The sequence below is a fragment of the Ochotona princeps genome, chromosome 12 (genome assembly GCF_030435755.1).
Source record: "Ochotona princeps isolate mOchPri1 chromosome 12, mOchPri1.hap1, whole genome shotgun sequence".
Lineage (NCBI taxonomy): Eukaryota > Metazoa > Chordata > Mammalia > Lagomorpha > Ochotonidae > Ochotona > Ochotona princeps.
Genome location: NC_080843.1, coordinates 28,282,839 through 28,307,014, shown reverse-complemented (window position 1 = coordinate 28,307,014; position 24,176 = coordinate 28,282,839). Strand labels below are relative to the sequence as shown.

The 24,176-nt window shown below is 40.0% G+C and overlaps 1 protein-coding gene across 2 annotated transcripts in view; it reads left to right on the top strand.

Moving 5' to 3' along the window:
* Nucleotides 1-24,176, top strand: part of PIBF1 (progesterone immunomodulatory binding factor 1) — a 202,887-nt gene that overhangs the window by 133,793 nt on the left and 44,918 nt on the right. For both annotated transcript variants that reach the window (XM_058670663.1, XM_058670664.1), the window contains exon 15: nt 16,865-16,995. In XM_058670663.1, the coding sequence (XP_058526646.1) occupies nt 16,865-16,995 (131 nt within the window). The remainder of the gene's footprint in view (nt 1-16,864; nt 16,996-24,176) is intronic.

Genomic DNA, 24,176 nt, shown 5'->3' with positions numbered 1-24,176 from the left:
TCACTCCGCAAGTGGGCACAGTGGCTGGAGATGAGTCAATCCAAAGCCAGGAGCCAGGAGATTCCTCCAGGTCTCCCATGTGGATGCAGAATCCCAAGGCTTCGGGCGAGTCTTTGCTTCTTTCCCAGGCCACAAGCAGGAAGCTGGATGGGAAGTAGCACAGCCAAGACATGAAGCTGTGCCCATATGGGATCCGAGTGCTTGCAAGACAGGGTTTAGCCACTGAGACACTGCGCCAGGCCCACAATCTCTTTTTAATACTGCAACTAGAAGAATATGCTATAGTTTCAAAAAACCAAAAATATTTCATATTACTGCAAGGTCCATAGTTAATAATCAGAGTAAACATAGTGGAGTGCTGATAAAGGTTAACAGCCGACTTTCCAGTAAGTGCATAAGGAAGAGTGATTTGTAGCCTTTGCCTGTTTCTTCGGTATAAATATTCCCACCATGACTAACTTCAGCTAGCACACTACTATATAATGTTTACGCCATAAAGATATCAACATACATATGCAAGCTTGAGAGCACAGATAATCATAAAGCAATTAAAAATTAATGGGCTTGAGGGCCAGTGTAGTGCAAAGAGCCAGAGAATGTTACAGCATCCTCCCATATGGGTGCCCAGCTCTACCACTTCCAGTTTGTCTCCCTGCTGAAGGCATGGAAAAAGCAGTGGCAGATGGCCCAAGTACTTTGGCCCCTGCACACCACATATGAGATCCAGATGAAGCTCTTGGCTTCAGGCTTAATCTTGGCCTAGTCCTGACCATTGGTAGCCTTCTGGGGAGTGAACCAGGGGGATAGAAGATACCTCTGTATTTGTGTGTGTGTGTGTCCGCCTATCTTTAGCTCTTTCAAATAAATAAATAAATCTTTTAAAGAGCTTAGCAGGTTATTGTATATTTTTTTCTTCTGTTTATCCTGTAGCTTACCTGTTCTAGACATTCATATAAATGGAATTATGTCTGGTATCTTTCATTGAGCTTTCTGCTTTCAAATTATGTCCATCTCGTGGCACGTGTGCAGCACTTTATTCTTTTCTGTGGCTGAATGACATTCCGTGTATATGTTTACTGTAATTTGTTCATTCATTTCTTTTATGAACATTTGGGTTTTTCCACTGTTTGATTATTAATCATCGTGCTGCTGGAACATGTAACTGATATACCTATCTTCACTTCTTGTAAGTGTGTAAGAATTGCTAGGTTCACCTTTCTTTCTTCCTGGGGAAAGAAATTGAAGATTCTCTCCTCTCTTTCTCCTTCTCTCTTTCTCTGTTAATGCATGAAAGGTACTGTTCTGCTGTCCTGTAGTTTCATTGTTCCTGCAAGATACTGTTGTCATCCTCATCACATCTTCTCATCTGCGTCTTACTTGGTTAGCTGCTTTTAAGATTTGTCACTATGTTTAAGCTATTTTATTTTCTGACTTGCTGTAGTTTTCTGTATGCTTTCGGTGCTTGGGTTTTGTTAAAGATTGTAGTTTTAAGTTTATTAAATTGAGACAATTTTTGTTTCATCAAAAGTTTTTTTTTTTGTTCCATCTTCTTTTTTGGGGGACTCAAATTAGACACATACTATACTGCTTGAAGGTGGCCTAAAACAGAATATAGTAGAGATTCTATTCATTTTTTTCAGGTTTTTCTCTACATTTTGTTTTGAAAAATTTCTCTTCACTGTTAGGTCCATGATTTCTTTTCTTTTGCGCTATATAACCTGTTTTCATATTGCTTTACATTTGCAAACATGGGAATTTTTTACTGAATGTCAGACATTGTGAATTTTACCATGATGGTAGATAGAAGTTTGTGCTGATTTTGTTTTGGAAGATGGTTTAAGTTTTTTGAAGACAGCTTAGTGCTTTCAGGTCTTTTGAAAAAAGAGAGAGTTTCAGATTAGTTTTCCCTCAGTGCTGTGAATAAACCCTTGTGACTCTGAGATGCCCTGGCCTGTGTGTGGTGAAGTGTTCTCCCCTGACTGAGCCCAGTAGGTGCTTCCCTGGCTTCCATCAACATCAGAAACTGTTCTTGCTAATCTTGTCGGTAGTTCCGTCTCCAGACTCTGGTAGTTTCTTTCCATGCAAGCACTGTTCAGTCCCAGGTGAATCATTCAAGGGGGCTGTGTATAGATTTTCAGCATTTTTCCCTCCGCAGCTCCCTTGATGTCAGTACTCTGCCAGACAAGCTATGGCACCTCTGTTTCTCCTTCCTCCTTATCTCAGGGAATTTGGCAGCCTCTGCCTTATTTCTTTTCCTGCATCACAACTCTCGCTACATAGTAAATGGGTCATCACTGGGCTTGCCTTGTTTGCTTTCTATGACTCAGGGGTCACTGTCCTTTGTTACTTGTTAGCCAGTCTCTGTAAACTTGTTTCAGAAGTAGATCTGGCATTAAAAAAAAAAAAAAGACAAATAATTGAATTTGGTGTGTGTGTGTGTGTGTGTGTGCACATCTACTCTCTCAGTAATTCTCAAGAAATCATTTTTAGAGTGCTGATGAGTAATTTGTTAAGCAGTTGAAAATCCAGGCTGAATTACAAAGCCTGTCACATTAATACCACCAATTGGTCTTCTGGGACCAGCATTATACAGTAGCAGGTTAAGCCACCATCTGTGATGGCAGCATCCCACATGGGTGCTGGTTTGGTTCCTGGATGCTTCATTTACAGACCAGATCCCTACTAATGTACCTGAGAGAGCCACGGAGGATGGCCCAACTCCTTGGGCCCCTAAAACCACATGGTAGACCTGGATGAAACTCCCGCTTCCTGACCTCCAACCCCAGGTGTTTCAGCCTTATGGGGAATGAACCAGCACATGGAAGATCTGTCTGTCTTTACCCCATCCCGCCCCTGTAACTCTGCCTTTCAAATAAATAAGATAAATCTTTAAAAGGGAAGAAAAAAAATTGTTCCTGCTTTGCTGCCTTAAGCCCTCATACTTGTTCTTCCTGTTTCTAGTTGTTCAGAAATCATTTCTAAAACTCCCAGTAAATTCAACAATTAATGACACAATAGGCACAATATTTTTTAAAGATTGATTTATTTTTATTGGAAAGGCAGATACACAGAGAGAAGGAGATACAAAGGGAAACATCTTCCATCCACTGTTTCACTCCCCAAGTGGCCACAATGGCCACTACAGAAACAATCCAAAGCTAGGAGCCAGGAGCTCCTTCTGGATTTCCCACGCAGGTACAGGGTCCCAAGATTTTGGTCTGTCTTCAATTGCTTTCCCATGCTACAAGCAGGAAGCTGAAAGGAAAGTGGAGCAACTGGGATACAAACTAGCACCCATATTGGATCCCAGTGCATGCAAGGCAAGGACTTTAGCCACTAGGCTATCTCATCAGGTCCTAGGCATAATCTTTACAGTCTTAACATACACAGTCTTCATAAAGGCCCTATTTTCTATTGCATACACTCAAAGATTTCTATTACAACTAACTTATTTTGAGAAAGCTGGTTTAGAAAATGGGCCGTTCCCGATGTAAATTTTTACTGATGGTATGTTGGAGCTTTTAATTGATCGGGATGATACTCTGCTGGCTCTGTCTTCAAACCAGAGAGGGTATACCTAAGAAACCATTGAACTTGACTGGACAATAAGATGCTGGACTCTATGTTTGGTATATGCTTGCAATGAGGGAATCTCAACTGAACTTGAACTGTGGTTATGCAACAAGGTGGAGGAATCCACCATGGTGGGAGGGTTTGGGGAGGGGTGGGGAGAATCCCAGTACCTATGAAACTGTGTCACATAATGTAATTAATGAATAAAAAAAAAAAAAATCAGGGGAAACAAATGAAATCTACAATTAAAACTAATTTAGTATCTTTTTTAGTATACTAATTTAGTATATTTTTATTTCTGTGCCTTTTACTTCCTTGTCTTTATTTGTGTGAATATTAAATTACATAACAATAAAAAAAAGAAAAAAAACTTCACATTGCTAGACTTAAAGGATTTGACACTCTAAGGCACATGATTAGAATAAAGTATCTATAGTAACTTTGTGTAGTAACAATGTATATTAAAAAGACGTTCATACTGTGCTGATAATTTTTCAGAAAAACATAATATGTATTGTTTTTCTTGGTATTAATATCTGTGTATGTATGTGTGCATGGTTGCTTATACATATACAGAAGGAGTGGGATTATATATCTGTTTAAACAAAGAAACTTAAACTAAAAAATGTGCCATGCCCTGTGTATACAAATACCACTAGTCCTACACTTAAAATAAGTTTCATTGAGTGATTTTGCAAGCAGTTGACACAGTATTTACCATCTGCCCAGTTGTCATCCCATACAAAATTATGCTTACGTCTGGCTTAGATGGCTTAGATATCCCACTGAAAGGGCTATAATCAGAAGGTTCTACCCTGTTACATTCTGTATGTTTAAAGAGGAGAAGGACAGGGCACGCTGATCAGCGTGGAAGAGCCTTTGGGGCTTACTAGTAAGCATCAGTGCATCTTACTAGAATAGGAAATAACGTCGGGCACCACCCACGTTTGCCTGTTGCGTAGCAATCACCTCTGGGGTTGGGAATGGTATAGCAAGGAACAATTAATTTTTTCACTGGCATTTTATTATCTTAATTTATTCCAGTGCACATATATTACTTAGTTATTTATAGAGACTTCTATATATTTTTTGAAGCACCATACAAGTTTGATAACCAATATGATATCTAACTCATAATAGGCATAAATTTCATGGTTTTGAAAATCCTACTTAATGGATATAAGTAGCAAAAATATCTCTTTAAAAATTATATCTACAAAGGTTTACATTCCAGCAGTAATCTTTGTTCAAACCAAGAATTTCATTGCCAAGCACGTATATGCATATATATCCACAGATTTACTTACTTACATACATACATACATACATACAAGCTTAGGATATTTACATGTTGCATTGGAATGACACACACCAGAAACAGTCACTGATGCTGTTTATTATTGTGGAAGAGGCCCTGAGGCTTGAGAGCAAGTAAGAGATATCCTTCTAGTTCACAGTGTCTCCTGAAGTTTTTTGTGTGTTGGAAGGTTGGTCCTTGCTATGTTGGGGGACTTTTAAGTAGTAGGGCCTGATAGCAGGCCCTTAACTCATTGAGGACATGCCATCAGAAAGAATTGCAAGTCCCAGGTTCCTGCCCCCTGGCTTCCTGTTTTGTGCTATGATCTCTGTCTCTCCCACGGATCCCACATTTGCCATGAAATAATGCAGTTCTTGGGGGGAGGAGGTGAGAGCTTCATTAGAATTTCATCATGCTGTTCCAGCTTTCAACACTGTGAACTGTGTAAGCTTTTATAAGGTGGTCGACCTCAGATATTTTCCTACAGTAATGAAAACCAGACCAATGCACATTGCCTTGCTATAGTTTGCATTGTTTACCCTGTGTATTTGGCTTTCCATTTTTCCTCTTTGCTTTATCTCTGTGTCACTTCCTTCTGTCTGTTTCATTGTAATGAATAAATCTCAAGGAAAAGTTAAAGTTTTGCAGAATGTCATATTAGGGACTTACTGTAAGAAAATTCCAGAATCACCTAGAATCATAAAATATGTAATTGAAAGCTTTAAAATGGAGAGAATTTTAAAAAGAATTCAAAAAAAGAGAATCTAGGGACGGGTGCTATGGCGTAGTAGCTTAAGCTGCCGCCTCCAATGTGGTCCATGGTTTAAAAGAGTAGAGTGCCGGGCCCGGCGGCGTGGCCTAGCACCTAAAGTCCTCGCCTTGAAAGCCCCGGGATCCCATATGGGTGCCGGTTCTAATCCCGGCAGCCTCCACTTCCCATCCAGCTCCCTGCTTGTGGCCTGGGAAAGCAGGAGAGGACGGCCCAAGGCTTTGGGACCCTGCACCTGTGTGGGAGACCCAGAAGAGGTTCCTGGTCCCGGCATTGGATTGGCGCGTACCGACCCGTTGCAGCTCAATTGCGGAGTGAAACATCGGATGGAAGATCTTCCTCTCTGTCTCTCCTCCTCTCTGTATATCCGGCTTTCCAATAATAATAAAATCTTTTAAAAAAAAAAAAAAAAAGAATAGAGTGCCAAACTAGCAAGGAAAGGAGCACAAGAGCCTGTAGGTGCAGCATAGATACAGGTGCCCAGATGAACGTATTCATGCATCTATTCTGGAAGAACGGCCTGAAGTGTATTGCTTCATGGAGAGTTGGTCATATTTCTGTATTACATGTGAACGTGCATGTCCCGTTAGTCAATGTTCCTTATTTTGATTGAGCGTTTTTACATGTTTGTGTAGTTGCTACTCAGTATTGCTTTCCTTCCTGTTTTTGATGGATAGCATCTTGACTAAGCACATTATTCTGGGACTGAATTCACTGGGTTCAAAACTCAGTTCTGGCAATTACTAGCTGTGCATCCTTGGATAAATTCCTTAACTTCTGTGTGTTTCTACTTGTAAAATACTAATAGATTCCAAATAAAACAAGGTTCACTGAAATATTTGCTGATCAAATGAGTAAATTACTTCTATTTTTTGAGACAGATTATGTTTAAACATCCAAGAAAATGTGAAAAGCATGACAAAGGGACGGTTAGGGATAACTTTTAAAAACAGGCAAGAACAGGCATTTGGCCAAGAGCAGTGGATGCTGCTTAAGACGCCTCATCTGCTGTTGGTTTGCCTGGGTTTGAACCCTGTCCCTGCTTCCAAATCCAGCTTTCTGCCAGTGGGTCGCCTGCAAGATAGCATATTATGACTCAAGTATTTGGACCCCTACCACTCACATGCAAGACCCAGGTTTGAGTACTAAACTCCCTGGTTTAACCTGGCTCAGCTCAAGCTGTGAACAGTTGTGGAGTAAGTCAGTGGATGATAGGTTCTTTTTATCTCAATCTTTCTGTCTTTCCCTTTCAAATAAAAAAAAAAAAAGTGAAGATTTACTTTTGAGTCACTCCTCAAGTGACTGCACAATCAGAGCTGCACCAATCCAAAGCCTGGAGCCTGGAGCCTGGAGCTTGCTCCAGGTCTCCCACACAGGTGCATGGTGCCAGGACTTTGGGCCGTCCTTGTCTGCTTTCCCATGCCAGAAGCAGGGAATTGGATGGGAAGCAGGACTGCTGGGATTAGAACCGGTGCCCATATCGGACCCGCGCATTCAAGGCGATGACCCTAGCCACTGGGCCACCGCGCCGGGCCCTGGAGTCACCCTTTTGATACCTAACCAGTCCTGAATAGGCTTTTCAACTGTCTGTGTACTGCCGTGCGCTAGCACTCTGAACTGCTCTGTGCCCAATTCATCCGCAGGCTATTCTTAACAGTGCCTGCCTTTAGCATAGTATTTTGTAATATAGTAGTTATTCTGTAAGGATTTAAGAAAAGGAAGAGAAAGAGAATTCCATGGTTTTGTGGAAACATGCTGAGAAGTTCTTAAAGAGAACTGTGGCTGTTGCTGCTTGGACGCATTGCAGTCGGTGCTGTTGAACATCAGTCACTTCCTCACTGCTGCTGCCCAGAGAACAGGGTCTAGCCTGGTTCCACTATCTCCATGGTAGATTACTTTCACTTCTTTAAATAAACGATTCTGTCATCTGTCTTCTTTCCTTGGTTTCCTCAAACATCCTTCACCTACTTTTCAGTCCCATATTCTTTTTCCCCTTAAGTAAGGTCCCCTTTTAGTGTGTATGTGTGCTTTAATATATGTATATATGGATGGAGCACTAATAGGTAACATTCAGCAGTTAGCCTGACTTGGTGGTTGTTTCTTCTGTCTTCCCTTGTTAGCTGTCCCCTTCCTCAGTGGTCACTCATAACTTTTTAATTGACAAACTTTTCAGTGTTTGTCCAGTTTGATCTATGTATGGCATGTAGAGACATTCTAGAACTCTCACTCTCTTTTTGCTTCACACTACTTTTCTTCCCGAAGCCTGCTCCCTAACTTCATCATCAGACTGTCATTAAGTCCCTCATGTGTCTGCCCTTGACTCTGCTCTTAAACCTCAGTACTGCTTTTGAATGCAAGAATCACTTAAGATTCTGGTTTCTGGTGGGGTTTAGGGGGTGGGGTGGGAGTGATGGTTGTATGGTTTTAAGAACTGTTTACTTGGGCCCGGCGGCGTGGCCTAGTGGCTGAATTCCTCGCCCCGAACGCGCCAGGATCCTATATGGGCGCCGTTTCTAATCCCGGCAGCTCCACTTCCCATCCAGCTCCCTGCTTGTGGCCTGGGAAAGCAGTCGAGGACAGCCCAAGACTTTGGGATCGTACACCCATGTGGGAAACCTGAAAGAAGCTCCTGGATCCCAGTTAGGACTGGTCCAGCTCTGGCCATGTGGCTGTGAGGAGTGAATCAGTGGTTGGAAGCTCTCTCTCTCTTCCTCTATGTAACTTTGATTTTCAAGTAAACAGTTCTTTTTTTTTTTTTTTAGATTTATTTATTTTTTATTACAAAGTCAGATATACAGAGAGGAGGAGAGACAGAGAGGAAGATCTTCCATCCAATGATTGACTCCCTAAGTGAGCCGCAATGGCCGGTGCTGCGCCGATCTGAAGCTGGGAACCAGGAACCTCTTCCAGGTCTCCCACATGGGTGCAGAGACCCAAGACTTTGTGCCACCCTCCACTGTTTTCCCAGGCCATTAGCAGGCTGCCTGATCAGCATTGGAACAGCTCACATTGGAACTAGACCCTCCCTGGTATGCCAGTGCTGTGGCAGAGGATCAGCCTGATACACAACTGCATCTGCCCCTCAAATTCTTGTTTTAAAATGTACATTTTGGTGACCAGGCAGGGTTGTGGCACAGCTTGTTAAGCTACTGCCTGTAACACCACATCCCGTATTGAAGTACTGGTTCTAGTCCTAGATATTCCAACTCCAGTCCAGCTCCCTCCTAATATGCTTGGGAAAGCACATTATGTCCCAATTACATAGGTCCTTGCCACTCACATGGGAGACCCAAATGGAGTTCCAAGATCCTGACCTTTGCCTGGCCCGTCCCTGGCCATTGCAGCCATTTAGGGAATGAACCAGTGAATGGAAAACTCTCTGACTTTCCCTCTCTTTTTCTACTGTTCTTTCTTTCAAAATAAGTAAATAACTCTTTTTTAAACATTTGCTTACCACACTGGTTAAGATGCCACTTGGGATACCCACATCTCAGACCAGAGCATTGATGTGGAATGGTCCATCAGCTCGGTTCCTTGTTTTAGCTTCCTGCTCATTCACAGCATGGAAGGCAGCAAGTGATGGGCCAAGTACTTGCGTCTCTGCCGCACACCTGGGAGAGTCAGATTGAAATTTGAGCTCTGGGCTTTAGCCTGGCCCAGCCCTAGCTATTGCAGTCATTTGGAGAGTGAACTAGTAGTCCCTCCCCCTTTCTCTCTGCCTTTCAAATAAATTAAATTAATCAATTTAAAGATTAAGTGTTTTGGGGGCCTTCCCTCAGAGGTAGGGATTACATAGATCTGGAACGAAGTGCAGGAATCTGCCTTTTTAACATGTCCTGATAAGTGTTCTGGGCCATTCTTTGAAAAAATAATACTCTATAATCCTATCTACAATCAATTCCAAGCTGATTACTCTCAAATATACAACCATCCTACTCTTGTGAATTTCCTCTCTTTGAAAATCGCAAGACCATAACTCATACTCAGGTAGCACACACTTGCTTTTGGCTGTAAAATAATAAAACACTTCCAACACAATGATGGAAGCTCCTGCTCTGAGCTCAGAGGTATTTTGCACCCCTGTCCTGGCCCCTTTCTTTTCCAACCCCTGGACCTGTGTACAACTCAGCAGCAGAGAAGCCATACCTGACATAGCAGTTTCTCTGACATCCTAGTTGATGGAATTGTTGTCAGTTAAATCTTACCCTTTAAACGTGATATTGTTAGTAAGCCTATGGATGAAGAAGCTGGTTTTAATAGGATAGAGGGTTCACCCCACAGGGTAAATTAACTGCTAATACAGTCGGAAGAAGTGGCCTACGGCAGGTCCCAAGACTGTACTCTCCATAACATTGATCATCAGAACCACAAGGCTAACCCTGAGAAGTTTGGATTTAGTAAGACTGGGATGATTACTGTTTTTAGCACTTGTGTCCGAAGTGTTTGAGGATGCACAAGTAATACAAGACTACTGAAAAGCATATTGGACCATATTGGACCTTAGCTAAGCATTTGACATTCACAATATCACCAGAAAGACAAAGCAAAATCATATGAATGGTTTGATACTAAATGTTAGCGCTATTGGGAGATATCACATGTTTGTTTTCTACATAGAAAGCAACTTAATGTTAAATTCCATTCAATCAAATATATTTTTACACTGGTAAGAAAGTTTCATTTCTTCTATTTCTGTGAAAATAAACTGTATGTATATATATATACGCACATGTGTATTTAATATTAAGAGAGGAGCTGAGACTGGCATTGTGGCATTGCAGATGAAGCTACTGCCATAATCCCAACATCCCATACGGGCTCTGGTTTGAGTCCTGGCTACTCTACTTCTAACCCAGGGTAGTGCACTTGCTAGTGTGCCTAGGAATAAGCCTGTGCCTGGGAAAGCAGTGGAAGATGGCCCAGATGCTTGGGTCCCCGTGTCAGTGTGAGAGAACTGGGTGAAGCTCCAGGCTCCTTGCTTCAGCTTGTCCCCGCCCCTGCCATTGCAGCCATTTGGGGAGTGAACCAGCAGATGGAAGGTCTCTCTCCCTCTCTCTCCATCTCCCTCTCCCTCTCTCTCTCTCTCCCTGTCACTATCTCTCTGTGTAACTCAGTCTTTCAAATAAATACATCTAAGGGAGATAATCAGGTTTTACATCACAACAGGTTAAGTCCCTGCTTGAAATACCCATAATCCTATGTCAAAAGAATGGTTTACGTCCCAGCTGTTTCTGGAAGGGCTTCTTGCTAATGCACCTAGGGCACAGTGGGAGTACCAGGTTCCCTGCCAACCGCGTGGAAGACCTGCGTGGAGTTCCTGGCTCCTAACTTCCACCTGGTCTAGCCTTGACTGCTAAGTACGTTTGGAGAGTGAAATTAATAAATCTTTGAAGAAAAGGTTTAGGGACAACATGTAATTTTATATTATCATTCAAGTAAAAATTAAATTAGTGCTTAACTCAAAATATATAATTATGATTCAATTAAGTATTGCTTTTTTCCCTCTGAATCATATATACAAATTATTAAAACAAAAGAATATCAATTCTATAAAATGTGTCATGGGTTTAACCCTGACTCATTTGTTACGTATATGGTTGCTGACTCACTAATTACTAAGGCTTTCCTATAAGGAGAGATTGTGAAATTCTTTTAATACTATTATAATAGTTACAGAAAAACCTTTTAAAGCTGTATTGGTGGAATTAATTTCTGTTACATTTATTTCAAAAATAAAATTTATCATGCCTTTCACTGAGACACAGACACATAAATTTTTTCTCTAAGAAATGAAAATAGACTTGTGGAATTAAGCCTATTAGCAAGCTTACCAAAAGCTGTAACACTAGAGTAGCTTTGTTACTGAAAGTGAGGAGGTTCTAGGCTATGTACTAGAAACTACCATTCTGAAAATAAAACTTTGACCCTTATTTTTGTTTATAATACTAAAACCTAGTTTGCATAAATTAATGCCATGAAAGAAAATTAAACTAAAATCATTACTGTTGCTGTTAGGGGATAGTGTGTGTGCCATTGAAAACTGATCCGATGCGTTTTCAGTAGTTCATGCTAGACTGCCAGTAAGTGCAGTTTGTAAATGCAGTTAGTCTCCTTGCCACCCTTGCCGCTGCTCCACCCAAAACGCACACATGGAGTACTCTGCACTTTAAAACACAAAGCAGCTTGTCAGTTCAGTTTATTCAGTTAGGGTCAGTTCTGTGAAAACAAAGTCAAGGCAATTGTTTGATTTAATTGACTAGAGAAACTGGTTATTCAGGTTACTAGAACTTAGTTTTATTTTTGTCCAGCTTCATAGTTGACTGTTCATAAAGCAACTTAGAAGAATAATAAGATTCCAGTGACATTGTGGTAGGTTTTAGAGAATGATTTCCAAAGAAAAGAAAAGGCACACTGAAACCCCAACTTTGGGAAATATTCGTGGGTTTTTTTTTTTCTCTTTGACTCTGCTTTTACTGTACATGTGGTATCTCAAGAGAGAAGAGAAAGGAAAAGAAAAGAGATTTTCTTTCCTTTCACTATTTCCTTTTTTTTTTCCAGAGTTTTTTTCCTTGAACTAGCATTAACATAATCAGAAGAAAACTTTCAAATGTAACTGAGATAAATAAATGCTTTCACAAAATAGGCCTCCATATGCAAGTGGAATTCTCTACCTGTTTTTTAACATCCACCCCCCACCACCACTTCCACGGCTTCGTTTTCCTGCCTGCCTACCTGGAGCACATAGTCTTCGCCTTTGCCCTTGCTGCTTCTCCCGTTGGGCCCTCCACTGTACCAGGCACACTTTTCTTTTTTTTTTTACACTGTTTTCTGACCCCTCACATTGTTGTATTAAGGGGGCGGAGGGAATGCCAAAATGAATTACGTGTTTAGGACTTACCTTTTTATTTAAGTATATCGATCACATAAATGTAATTCAAATGTATTTACTGATAAATTTGATTTTTGTCATTTTACAAATTTATCAACTACAAATCACTTTTTGTCCCAGAAAAATAATACATCTTTAGCCTCAGTTGAGCTTATTAGCTGTTATGAAGAAAAGAGAGGAAAATTTTTGAACATCCATAAAAAGCTAGAAATGAGTGGCCACCAGTCCATATAAGATCGTGGCAAAGTTTGAAATTTTGGTATTTTGCTCTGTGGAATTAAATACCTTCGTGTCTTTCATACTTTGATATCAATTAGTTTTTTTCTGACTGCTCAGCTTTTTCAAATCCAGCTTAAGAGTACCTTTTTAAAGAACTCTCTTATGTACTAAAGAAACCTACTGACGCTGATCGTGTGGCATTTAGTGATTTAGGGACATACATACATACATTTTACATTTGCTTAGGGAGAAAAGGAGCAAAACAAACAAGCAAAAAATTTAAATCATGAAAGATGAGTGGTACATAAATTGTCAAAATTCTTAGGAAGGAATTCTGGTTCTTAAATGTTAAGAGCATCAGATAGTCATTTGCCTAACAAAATTTAACAAGGAAAATATCAAGGAAAAAGATGAGTGGACATTTGGCACAACAGCTGATTTGCCTATTGGGACTCCTACATCCCATATAGGAGTATCTGGTTTTAGTACCAGCTCCTCCACTTCTAATCCAGCTTCTTGCTAATACCATATACCCAGGAGATAAGTTAATGACTCAAGCACTAGGGTCCCTGCCACCCACTTGGGAGACCTGCTGGAGTTCCAGGCTTCAGCCTGGTCCAATCCCTGGCCATTATAGGTAGGGAGGAAGTGGCCTTCTCTCCCACTCTGATTGCCTGTCAGATGAAATAAAACTTTAAAGGAAAAGGAAAAAACGTAATGCAGAAATTTTTGTGGCATTGTTCGTACTATCAAAAAATTCTCTAGAAATTGATAAAATTGTAATTGTCTGATACTGTTGGCTGTTTAATAAGATGATGGCACATTAGCTGGCTATAGACCGTTTTATAATCATGAAAAATATAAATTCAAGTACTCAAATAACCAGTAATAAATGATTCTGATATACAATTATATGAAAAAGCATGATATAAAATTACATATAGTACACTAGCAATTAACAGTCTGAAAAGGAAGTTAAGAAAATGTTATTTACAATAGCATCAGAAGAGTAATTACGAATAAATATTCAGATGAAAGACACTCCATGTTCATAAATTATAGGACTCAGTATTGTTGAAATGTCATTACTGTATGAACCAATCTACATAATATGTGTAATCCCTTTCAAAACACCAGTGGGCCCAGCACAATGGCTCGGTGGTTAAATCCATGTGTTGCACACTGCCAGATCCCATATGGACATTAGTTCATATCCCAGCAACTCCACTTCCCATGCAGCTCCCTGCCTGTGGCCTGGGAAAGCAGTCGAGAATGGCCCAAAGCCTTGGGACCCTACACCCACGTAGGAGACCCAAAAGAAGCTCCTGGCTCCTAGCTTTAGATTGGCTCAGCTCTGGCCATTGTGGCCACTTTGGGCATGAACCAGCAGATGGAAGATCTTCCTCTCTGTCTTTCCTTCTCTTTATAAATCTGCCTTTCCAATAAAAATTTTAAAATCTAAGGAAAAAATGCCAGTGACATTTTTACAGAAATAGAAAACCACATCCTAAAATTTAAATGGAATTTTAAGAGATCCTGAATGGGAAAACAGTTTTAAGAAGGAGAGAGCCATTTGGGAACTCACACGTCCTGATTTCAGCACTTACTACCAAGCTGCAGTCATCAAAACAGTGTGTTACTGGCATTAGTTTAACAAATAAGATTATGTATACCAGTGGCACAGAATGGAGAGCCCGGAAATAAACACAGTTGGGGGGGAAATGCCGACGTTTTCAATACTGGAGGGTAGTCAACTGAGTATTGATCTCTATGCAAAATAAAGTTGAACCCATCTTACAGCATGTATGAGGGCCAGTGGAGATAACTGGCTCCTCCACCTGCAGTGCCTACATCCTACATGGGCGCTGCTCTCTGTTAATTGCCTGGAAAGCAGCAGAGGATGGCTAAAGTCCATGAGCTCTGCACCCATATGGGAGACCTGGAAGAAGTTCCTGGGTCCTGGCTTCTGATCAACTCATCTCTGGCTGTTGCAGCCGTTTGGAAAGTGAACAAGAGGATGGAAGACCTTTCCATCTCTTCTCTTGTATAAATATGCCTTTCAAAGAAAAATAAATAAGCCTGCTTTTAAAAAGTGGATCAGATTTGAATGGCAGGCCACGAGGACTACCAGTGTGTGTGCCAGTCAAGGACATATATGCTCAGACTCCCTGGAGGACATGGACTCGTACGTGCACTACACCAAAAACCAGGTCCCCAAGCACGACTGCAGCTAACCTTGCATGGACTCCTTGGGCTTTGGCCTGGGGGAAGACCCCAAAGGGCAGGGGTCAGCGTGTTCCAGATGCAGCCCTTCCAGCGCAGGTCCCGACAGAGACAGAAGGATGGGGAGTGCTCCCAGTGTGCATGCTGCGGGGACATGTTCAACCACCAGGAGAACCGACATCCACAGCATGTGCTGTATGTGGTGTGCAAACAGCATGCTGTATCACTGTGTGTCAGACCCCAAGGCAAGGTTACACAGACCCCTGCGACAGCAGCAGTGAGTTTTGCCTGTGATGACTCTTACTGCCTAGTCTTTTTTGGCCACTTGTGATGTGCTGTTACTTGATCCTTCAGACCCCAAAATGCTGTGCAGGCAGTATGAGGGGCAAGCAAAAGTGCCGTCCGACCCAGCACTGCCACGTCACCTGTTCCAATTCAAAAGGTGTCTGCAGTGGGCACCACCAAGTTGGAGTGGGTTTTTCAGACCCCCATCTTCTCTGCTCCACAGTAGGTTCCTGAGGAAAAGGGGTGAATTCTAACCTGCAGGCAGTGATTAAGGATAGAGTTGAGCTGGTTCACAAATGTGTGCCACCACATACCCCTTTTCACTCTTCCAAAGCCAAAAATCCCAACACTACAATTTCTTCAGTCCATCTTCATTTTTTGTTGTCCTTAATGGGACATGACAGCCAGCTCATGTGAACCAGCAGAGGACATGGAGTATTTCATCAGAGGATGGAAACAATAGGTTGGATCCATCTCCCGGCAGAGCTTTGCAACATGTTCCTGGATGCACCAAAGTGGACTTGGTCAGCCAATAGAGCTTGGAAAGACTTTCTCAGCTCTTCTACAACTAAGCTGAAAACGTCCCTGAACTATCAATACCACTGAAGTAACACGATGGGAGTCCCCTTCCCCATATCAGGGTCTGTAACGTGTCATCAAATGATGCCTGCGTCCCCAGGTGCTAATGCAGTTTGACTGTAAGGAGTAACCCCTTCTTTCCCCCTTCTTTGGAGAAAGGAAGGGAAAAAATTTTGAAACGTTTGTCGCAGTTACCTTCCTCCATGCCTCAACCCTTCCCACTGTTATCAGAGGCCTATGTGGGCCTGCATCCCTCTCAACTATATAAACAACATTAAGAACAAAATAAAATAGCGTATTATACACAATGATGCAGAGTCATAAATTATGTATCTTAGCACAAAATTATGAAGAAACAATTTGCTATGATTATATAATTTGTGGTAGAAATAAAACTTCATTTATCACTGCAAGGTTTTTATTAAACAGCAAATATTTCATGTTACAAAGCTTCTCAAGCCATCAAATCATAGAAAAATTTAGATGTCCATTCTCAAAATTTTTTTAAAAGATTCATTTATTTTTATTACAAAGTCAGATATACAGATAGAAGGAGAGACAGAGAGGAAGATCTTCCATCCGATGATTCACTCCCCAAGGCAGGAGCCAGGAGCCAGGAACTTCCTCCAGGTGCAGGATCCCAAAGCATTGAGCCGTCCTCGTCTGCTTTCCCAGGGCACAAGCAGGGAGGTGGATGGGAAGTGGAGCTGCGGGCGTTAGAACTGGTATCCATTTGGGATCCCGGTGTGTTCAAGGCAAGGACTTTAGCCACTAGGCCCCCGCGCCAGGCCCATTCTCAAAATTTGTAACTCTGAATATTTATAAATCATCTTCTATGGTTAGACTCATTCTTAGTAAGAATCACTGTATTGATTAATTATTTTTGAAATCTTCAAATTTCCCCAAAAAACACTTTTCAGAATAATTCATGTAGAAAGTTTTGATATCTGTATTTGTGCTAGGACATTTTGCGTGTCTTTAGTTGTTATCACACATTTTCTGGATTTTAATGAGACGTGTATTTCTTTAGCTTGACAGGGCCAATTCGCTGCTGAACCAGGCTCAGCAGCCTTACAGATATCTCATTGAATCTGTGCGACAGAGAGATTCCAAGATCGATTCACTGACGAAGTGTATAGCAGAACTTGAGAAAAATGTCAGGTAAATCATCTATGAATCTTTCAGTTTTTTAAGTAACAAAACCATTATAATCATAATGCTATTGTGGAAGACTTCAGAATTGTGAAGGGAAATGTTTAATGAATTTTGAGTGTTAGCCTTCTCTTAGAAAAACTAGGTCATGTGCTATCACACATTGATATCCATTTTTTAAGGGGGAGCTTGGTTAACAGAAAGCAGGAATGTGGTCAGATGCCTTTTGTAGAGCTAAAATAACCTTAAACAGAAATAATGTGCACATTTACTTAGATTTGTATTGATTTTTGCTAAGGAATTTTTAAGCTTACTTTCCTCTAACCTTTAACATAAGGTGACATATGAATTACCTCAATGTAAATAAGTAAATTCCTTTGCTTCCTTAGTTTCAAGTTATTTTCTTGAGAAGTTAGCCAAAAGCTTGCTCTGCTTAGTCACTCCAATGATTTACTTGTCGTCTATGCAGGCATTTTAATTCTTTCAAGTTGAAATAAAATAATTATACTTTATATTTTTTGTTTTCTATATTTTTTAAAGATTTATTTATTTTTGTTGGAAAGTCAGATTAACAGAGTGAAGGAGAGACAGAGAGAAAGATCTTCCATCTGCTGATTCACTCTCCAAGTAGCCACAACAATTAGTGCTGAGCCGATCTGAAGCCAGGGGCCAGGAGCTTCCTCCAGGTCCCCTACATGGGTGCAGCGTCCCAAGGCTTTGGGCTGTTCTCTACTGCATTCCCAGGCCACACTCAGGGAGCTGGAAGGGAAGTGGAACTGCCGGGACACAAACCAGCACCCATATCAGATCCCGAGCATGTAAGGTGCAGGCTACCACACTGAGCCCTGTTTTATGTATTTAAATGATGTTATGTATTAAACAGTTTCAACTTAGCAGTGATTGATTAGTTGGCTTGATTATTCATTTTTAGGATTATGAGAGCAATTTAAGCTTTGTAGATGAATTTTTTAAGGGCTCAATTGTATTTATTTTAGGAAGGCAGAGTGACTCAGAGAGAAGGAGAGACAGAAAGAAATCTTCCATCTGCTGATTTCTTTCCCAAATGGCCACAATGGGTGGGTCTGGTCCCAGATTCTAGAACTCCATCTGGGTCTCCCGTGAGTGACAAAGGCCCAAGTATGCTCTCCCAAGCGCATTACTAGGGAGGTAGATAGAATGCAGAGCACCTTAGAAACAAACTGATACGGGATGCTGGTGCTACGGGCAGCAGCTTATCCACGGTACCACATTGCTGCACTCAATGGATAAATCCTTGCAACCCATATAAATGTGCTAAGAAAGGAAATTGTTAAATAAGGAATTAGAAAATGATAAGGAGGGTAGTTAGTAAAAACAGGCTTCTAGAGGCATGCCACTAAAAATATAAAACTATTGGAAATTAACTCCAAAGTTGGAGTTATCTTTTAGATTAATCAATGAGCGATTATCATCTCTCATTCCCACTCCACCAAAATATTTGACCCAGAACTTTGAGATCTCAATTTTTTAATGATTTGATAAAATAATTTAAAATTTTTTTATGGGGCCAGCATTTTAGCCAGGTATATGGGTAAAGCTGCCTCCTGCAATCCCAGCATCCAATATGGGCACCAGTTGAATCCCAATTGCTCCATTTCCAATCCAGCTCCCTGCTAATGGCCTAAGAAGGTGGTCCAAGTGGTTAGGCCTCTAGGCCCACATGGAGACCCAGAAGATCCTGGATCCTGGCTTTGGTCCAGCCCTTCCCCAGCTTTTGCTGCCTTATGGGGAATGAACCAGCAAATGGAAGATCTCCCTCTCTGTGTCTGTCTGTCACTTTGTGTGTGTATTTAATGGTGCCTTTCAAATAAACAAAATAAATCTTTAACAGCAAAAAGAAAGAAAAAATAGCCTAGCTTTAAAATAAATAAAATTGTATTTGTGCTGAAATATCGAAATAGAAGTGGGCATTTGGCCTAGTGGCTACAACACCATTTAGGGTACTGGTATCCCACATGAGAATGCCTAGGTGACACTCCAGCTCAGGCTCCTCTTCCAGCTTCCTGCTAACGCATACCCTGAGAGGCAGCAGTGATGAGTCAGTAACAGCTAGGCTTCTGCCACTCATGTAGGACGCTTTGATGGAATTCCCAGTTCTGGTCTTTGGCTTCCCAATAGTGAACAGAAGATAAGAACACACTCTCTGTCTCTGCCTTCATGTCTCTCAACCTTTCAAAAAGATAAATAATGGAAAACTTAGGCATGAGAGTAAGTAACAATGATTTGTTTTGAGTAATTGTAGAGTTAAAAAATTATATGCATAGGATATAAAGCCAACATTAATGAATAATCCCGATTAATTGTTCTGTATGTAGCTATTGGGGACAATAGAAATTATTTTTTTCGTCATTCATGAGACACATGGTTATCTTAGGGTAATTGAGGAAGCAACTCTGAACAGAACTATAGTTTTTACCTTTATTATTTTGCAGAGTTGATATATCCAACCTGAGGGAAAAAATGACATCTTTCAAATGCTCAAGTAAATTTATTTGAATACTTATTTTACTATAAGTTAAGATACTGAAAATATTTACAATAGAGAGGAAAATTAGCTGAGAAGAACTTTGTAAAAATGAAAAAGCTCAGTCCTAGTGTTATTAAGCGATTTGGCCCTCATGAGAGAGCCAAACCTTAGATTCATGTCTGTCTGCTTTCGAATTCTGCACTCTTTTTTTTTTTTTAAAGCTAGAAGCCAAGAGCTTCTTTTTTTTTTTTTTTTAAGATTTTATTCATTTTATTACAGCCAGATATACACAGAGGAGGAGAGACAGAGAGGAAGATCTTCCATCCGATGTTTCACTCCCCAAGTGAGCCGCAACGGGCTGATGCACGCCGATCTGAAGCTGGGAACCTGGAACCTCTTCCAGGTCTCCCACACGGGTGCAGTGTCCCAATGCATTGGGCCGTCCTCGACTGCTTTCCCAGGCCACAAGCAGGGAGCTGGATGGGAAGTGGAGCTGCCGGGATTAGAACCGGCGCCCATATGGGATCCCGGGGCTTTCAAGGCGAGGACTTTAGCCGCTAGGCCACGCCGCCAGGCCCGTCGAATTCTGCACTCTTAAATATTATGTTATACTGCCTCCGTATGTTCTAGTCTGAATAAGGGATGAGTTAATATGATTAAGGAAGAAAGTCAAAAATTAGTGTAGAACTGTGTTGATCATGCCTGAAGTATAATGACAGACATGTGGGATTTTGTTGTATTTTCTCTCTTTTAAATATTCTTTCATGATTTTTTCAAAGGAAGGACAGACTATGCAGTTAAGTTTCATGGGTTCAAATCCACTTAATACTTAGTTTGGGGCAAGTCGGTATACATTCTAAATCGCCATTGTCCTACAGAATTTTCATATGTTCCATACTTGTACTGGCTGAATGGTGGCTGCTAGCAAATTACAGCTGGGGAGCATTTGCAGTGTGGTAGTATTACTGAGAACTGAATTTTAAGTTTTGTTTCGTGCTGTCAATGCCATTGTGACTAACAGCCATATTTGCTGGGACACTGTTCCTTCTTATAGATTGAGTATGGCACTAACAGCTGCTAATTCATATGATTATACTTAGCATTGAATGGTTTGCACTTATACATAGCAGCATGTGTAGACATTATACTCAGTAAACATTTGCTATTATTAGTGATTTTTTTCATTGAAAATTATCTTAAAAATGAAAAATACGGGCAAGTGTTCAGTACCATGATGGTGGCGTTTTGTTGTCAGAGTATGATTTTGATCCCAGCTGTTCCACTTCCAGTCTAGTTTCTTGCTAATGTGCACCCGGGAGGCTATAGCCATCCAAGTAGGGTACCTGGATTGAGTTCCATGCCTCTGGATCATCTTAACCCATCACTGGCTGATGCTGACTGATGCTGGTATGGCTCAAAAAGAGAGGATCTCTCTGCCTTTGTCTCTGCCTTTCAAAGAATATGAAAGTAAATAAATAATAAAAATTTTTAAAGAATTTTTTAAGTGAGGGGTAACAATAATAATTTTAAAAGCTATGCCAAGTGTGGAATTTACTGCCCCCCAAAAAGCTTTGCTACATATGTACCTCCTTTAATGATGCTATTTTGTAAACTTATTGTATATAATCTGCTTAAATTTTGGACCATCTCATAGGATATGAAATCTTGATTTTAATTAAAGTGTCTGTCTTCTAACAAAAATGAATTCAGGCACTTTTTTTCAGTAGTCTAACAGGTTTTTCAGATGTTGCTATAGATGTACTGGTTACATGAATGAAATGCTGTGATATGACCGTGATGTAAAAAAATTTTTTTTTAAATCAGTTCAACCAACAACTAAGGGTAAAGCCCAGTATCATATGCCTAAAGTTTTGTAGATGTGCAATTTTTTACCCCTACTTTGCAAAAAATGGCATGTCAAATTGTGTAGTGAAAAGGATCAAGCTGGGCTTTTTTTTCTTATGGTAAACGTCTCTGTGAAGTTTTTGGTATAAACCTCAAAGGAAGGTTGTGAAAGTTAAATGAAGGTACATATATAAAGTTTCTGACTTGTAGGGAAAACTCATTAACTATCCCTTCTCTTACCTCAATAAATTATGAAACTTTAGCTCCCATAATATAAACTCTTTAAAAACTGAATAATGTTATGTTTTTCTTAGAAAATTAAACAGTTCCATCATGCCACACTCACCCATGGCAAATTTAGCTATTTATACAATATACTCAATTTCTAGAAAGGTTAGAGTAAGTATATACTAAAGACCATTACGAACATATTAAAAGCTAACGTTTGAAATGTCACTATTAGGGCTTGGCAGCGTGGCCTAGTGGCTAAGGTCCTCGCCTTGATCCCATATGGCCGCTGGTTCTAATCCCGGCAGCTCCACTTCCTCTCTATCTCTCCTCCTCTCAGTATATCTGACTTTGTAATAATAATAAAATAAATCTTAAAAAAAAAAAAAAGAAATGTCACTATTAACTACAAATTTCCCCATCATTAAAGTAATAATCTGTTTTAAACAAGTCCCGTGAACTCTCTTCTACCAAGCCACAGGGGACATCTGGGTAATACAGGTAGATTTCTTCCTCAGGGGTGAAGGAAGCATTGCAAAGGAATCATTAGCATCAGTTTTCTTTCCCTGTTGTCAGTTCTTAGTTTATTCTTAACTAATGGTTAAAGAAGAAAAGACTACATTGTCAGCTTTGCTTGCAAGGCTAAGCCAGAGTATATTGATCCAGGAAGTTAAGGAACAATATATCAGGAATATGTTTTCATATAGCAGGTGAAACAGTCATAAACAGGAATTTTCTAAGTAATAATTAACAGTGAACTCAACAATTATGGGTGTAATATACCATTCAAGATAAATGTGCTTATAAGGAGATTTGTTTTGTAGCAGCTTTATGAGTCACGCAGAGAATAGCTTTGTATTTTTAAAGGTAAGTTTCCACTGTTAAGAAATATGTCTTACAAAGACTAGAATTCTGTTGAGTAATTACATACGTATAGCAGTGAATATAATCAGCATATGCTGTTTTAGAAACCCGCATGTTGAAGGTGATCTCTCTGGTTTGTGTCTGTTACAAAGACAACAAAGAAAAATATATACCCAGATATGCAAATGAGAGAAATAGTGTCTGGGATGTGTACTGTTTGTGGCAAATCAGTGTCCTACAGAGAGGACAGAGTTGTTCTGTAAAGCAGTTTATTCGCCTACTTTCAATTCTATGTAATATGGTGCTTTCACTATTGACTTAATCTTTTTTCTTAAAAACTTGTGCACTACATACAAAGCATTTATAAAGAATTATCCAGTTAAAATCCTGTAATTACTTCTACATTCCATTCCCATGACACTATATTTTATTTAATGGATCTGTTGACATTTGAGACACACACAGAGAACACTTGGAAGCACTGCTTGTCACTGTATTTACATACTCTGCAGTATGTATGAACATGGGCAGGTACTGAACATGAAAAGAAGCACATGTATGTTCCTTGCAAGTTCCTAGCTCTCTATACTGGGTTTTTACTTTCATTTTGAAAAATAATTTATCTTCAAAATGATTGAGCCGAAGATGGATTAGAGTTCTAGAGTTACACAGCTGTGCTTCAGGGAATCTAGCAGAATGTGGCAGTTTCCACAATACCGTTTTGTTCTTTTCAGCCCGTCGGCTCCGTAGGATCCCTGGCGCCTAACTCCAAAAGTCAGTTTGTTTTTCTGCTGAGCTGCCTTACCTTTATTGGCACTTAATTACTGTTTTCCTCTGATGCTTGTTTTTCATCTAAATTAGTAATACCGTGTAGCATTTATATCGAGTTTTATGTGTCCTTCACTTTATGTAATCATTCATTAGCTAATTTACATATCCCTTTGGCATACAGGAACACTCTTTTCCACTTTTACAGATGTAGAAGCAAGTTCAGTGGCATGTGAATATTCTGCTTTCTGCCATACAGTCAGAGCAGTGGCACAGTAGGAAATGGATGTCAGAATTGCATCTGGGTTTTCTTTTTTGAGGACCAATTCTGATGCTTCCTGGGCAAGTTCTCAGTAGGAAGAAATGTAGACTTTTCCCTCTCAATCCTTAGAATTACCAATTCTTCCAGAATATTGACAACTATTCCTTGAATTTAAAAAAGTTTTGCCTGGTATTCTTAAGATTGGTGACTCTTCATTTTCTTATAGCATAGCTTAAAGGTGTAGCACATGGTCGGCAAAATAATTTTCATTAAATTTGCCCTTATAAATTTTGTCTCAACACTTGGCAAATCATTACTTCAAATCATTATTGCTTTGTGAATAGCTGTTATGATGCTGATTTATTGCAGTGACATTATAATATTTTGTTTAATTGTTTTAATAGTTTCTCTGTGTGGAAGAATACAAATACATGGCATATTTCAAATATTTGTTTTAAGATATTATTAGCCTATAAGATATTTTTTTACCCTTCCTCTCAGAAAATGGGTGATATCCAAGGGAAAATCACTGTGAAGACTTCAAAAGTGAATATTGAAGAATTTGAAGACAGAAGTTATTTTGCAAGTTTACCACAGACCAACTATCAGATTTATTTACTTAGCTCAACTATATACATTATAATTTAGCATGCTATGAATCAAAAATTGCTACTTTGAATTTTAAAGATAAATATTTTGCCTTCCAATATCTGTGTT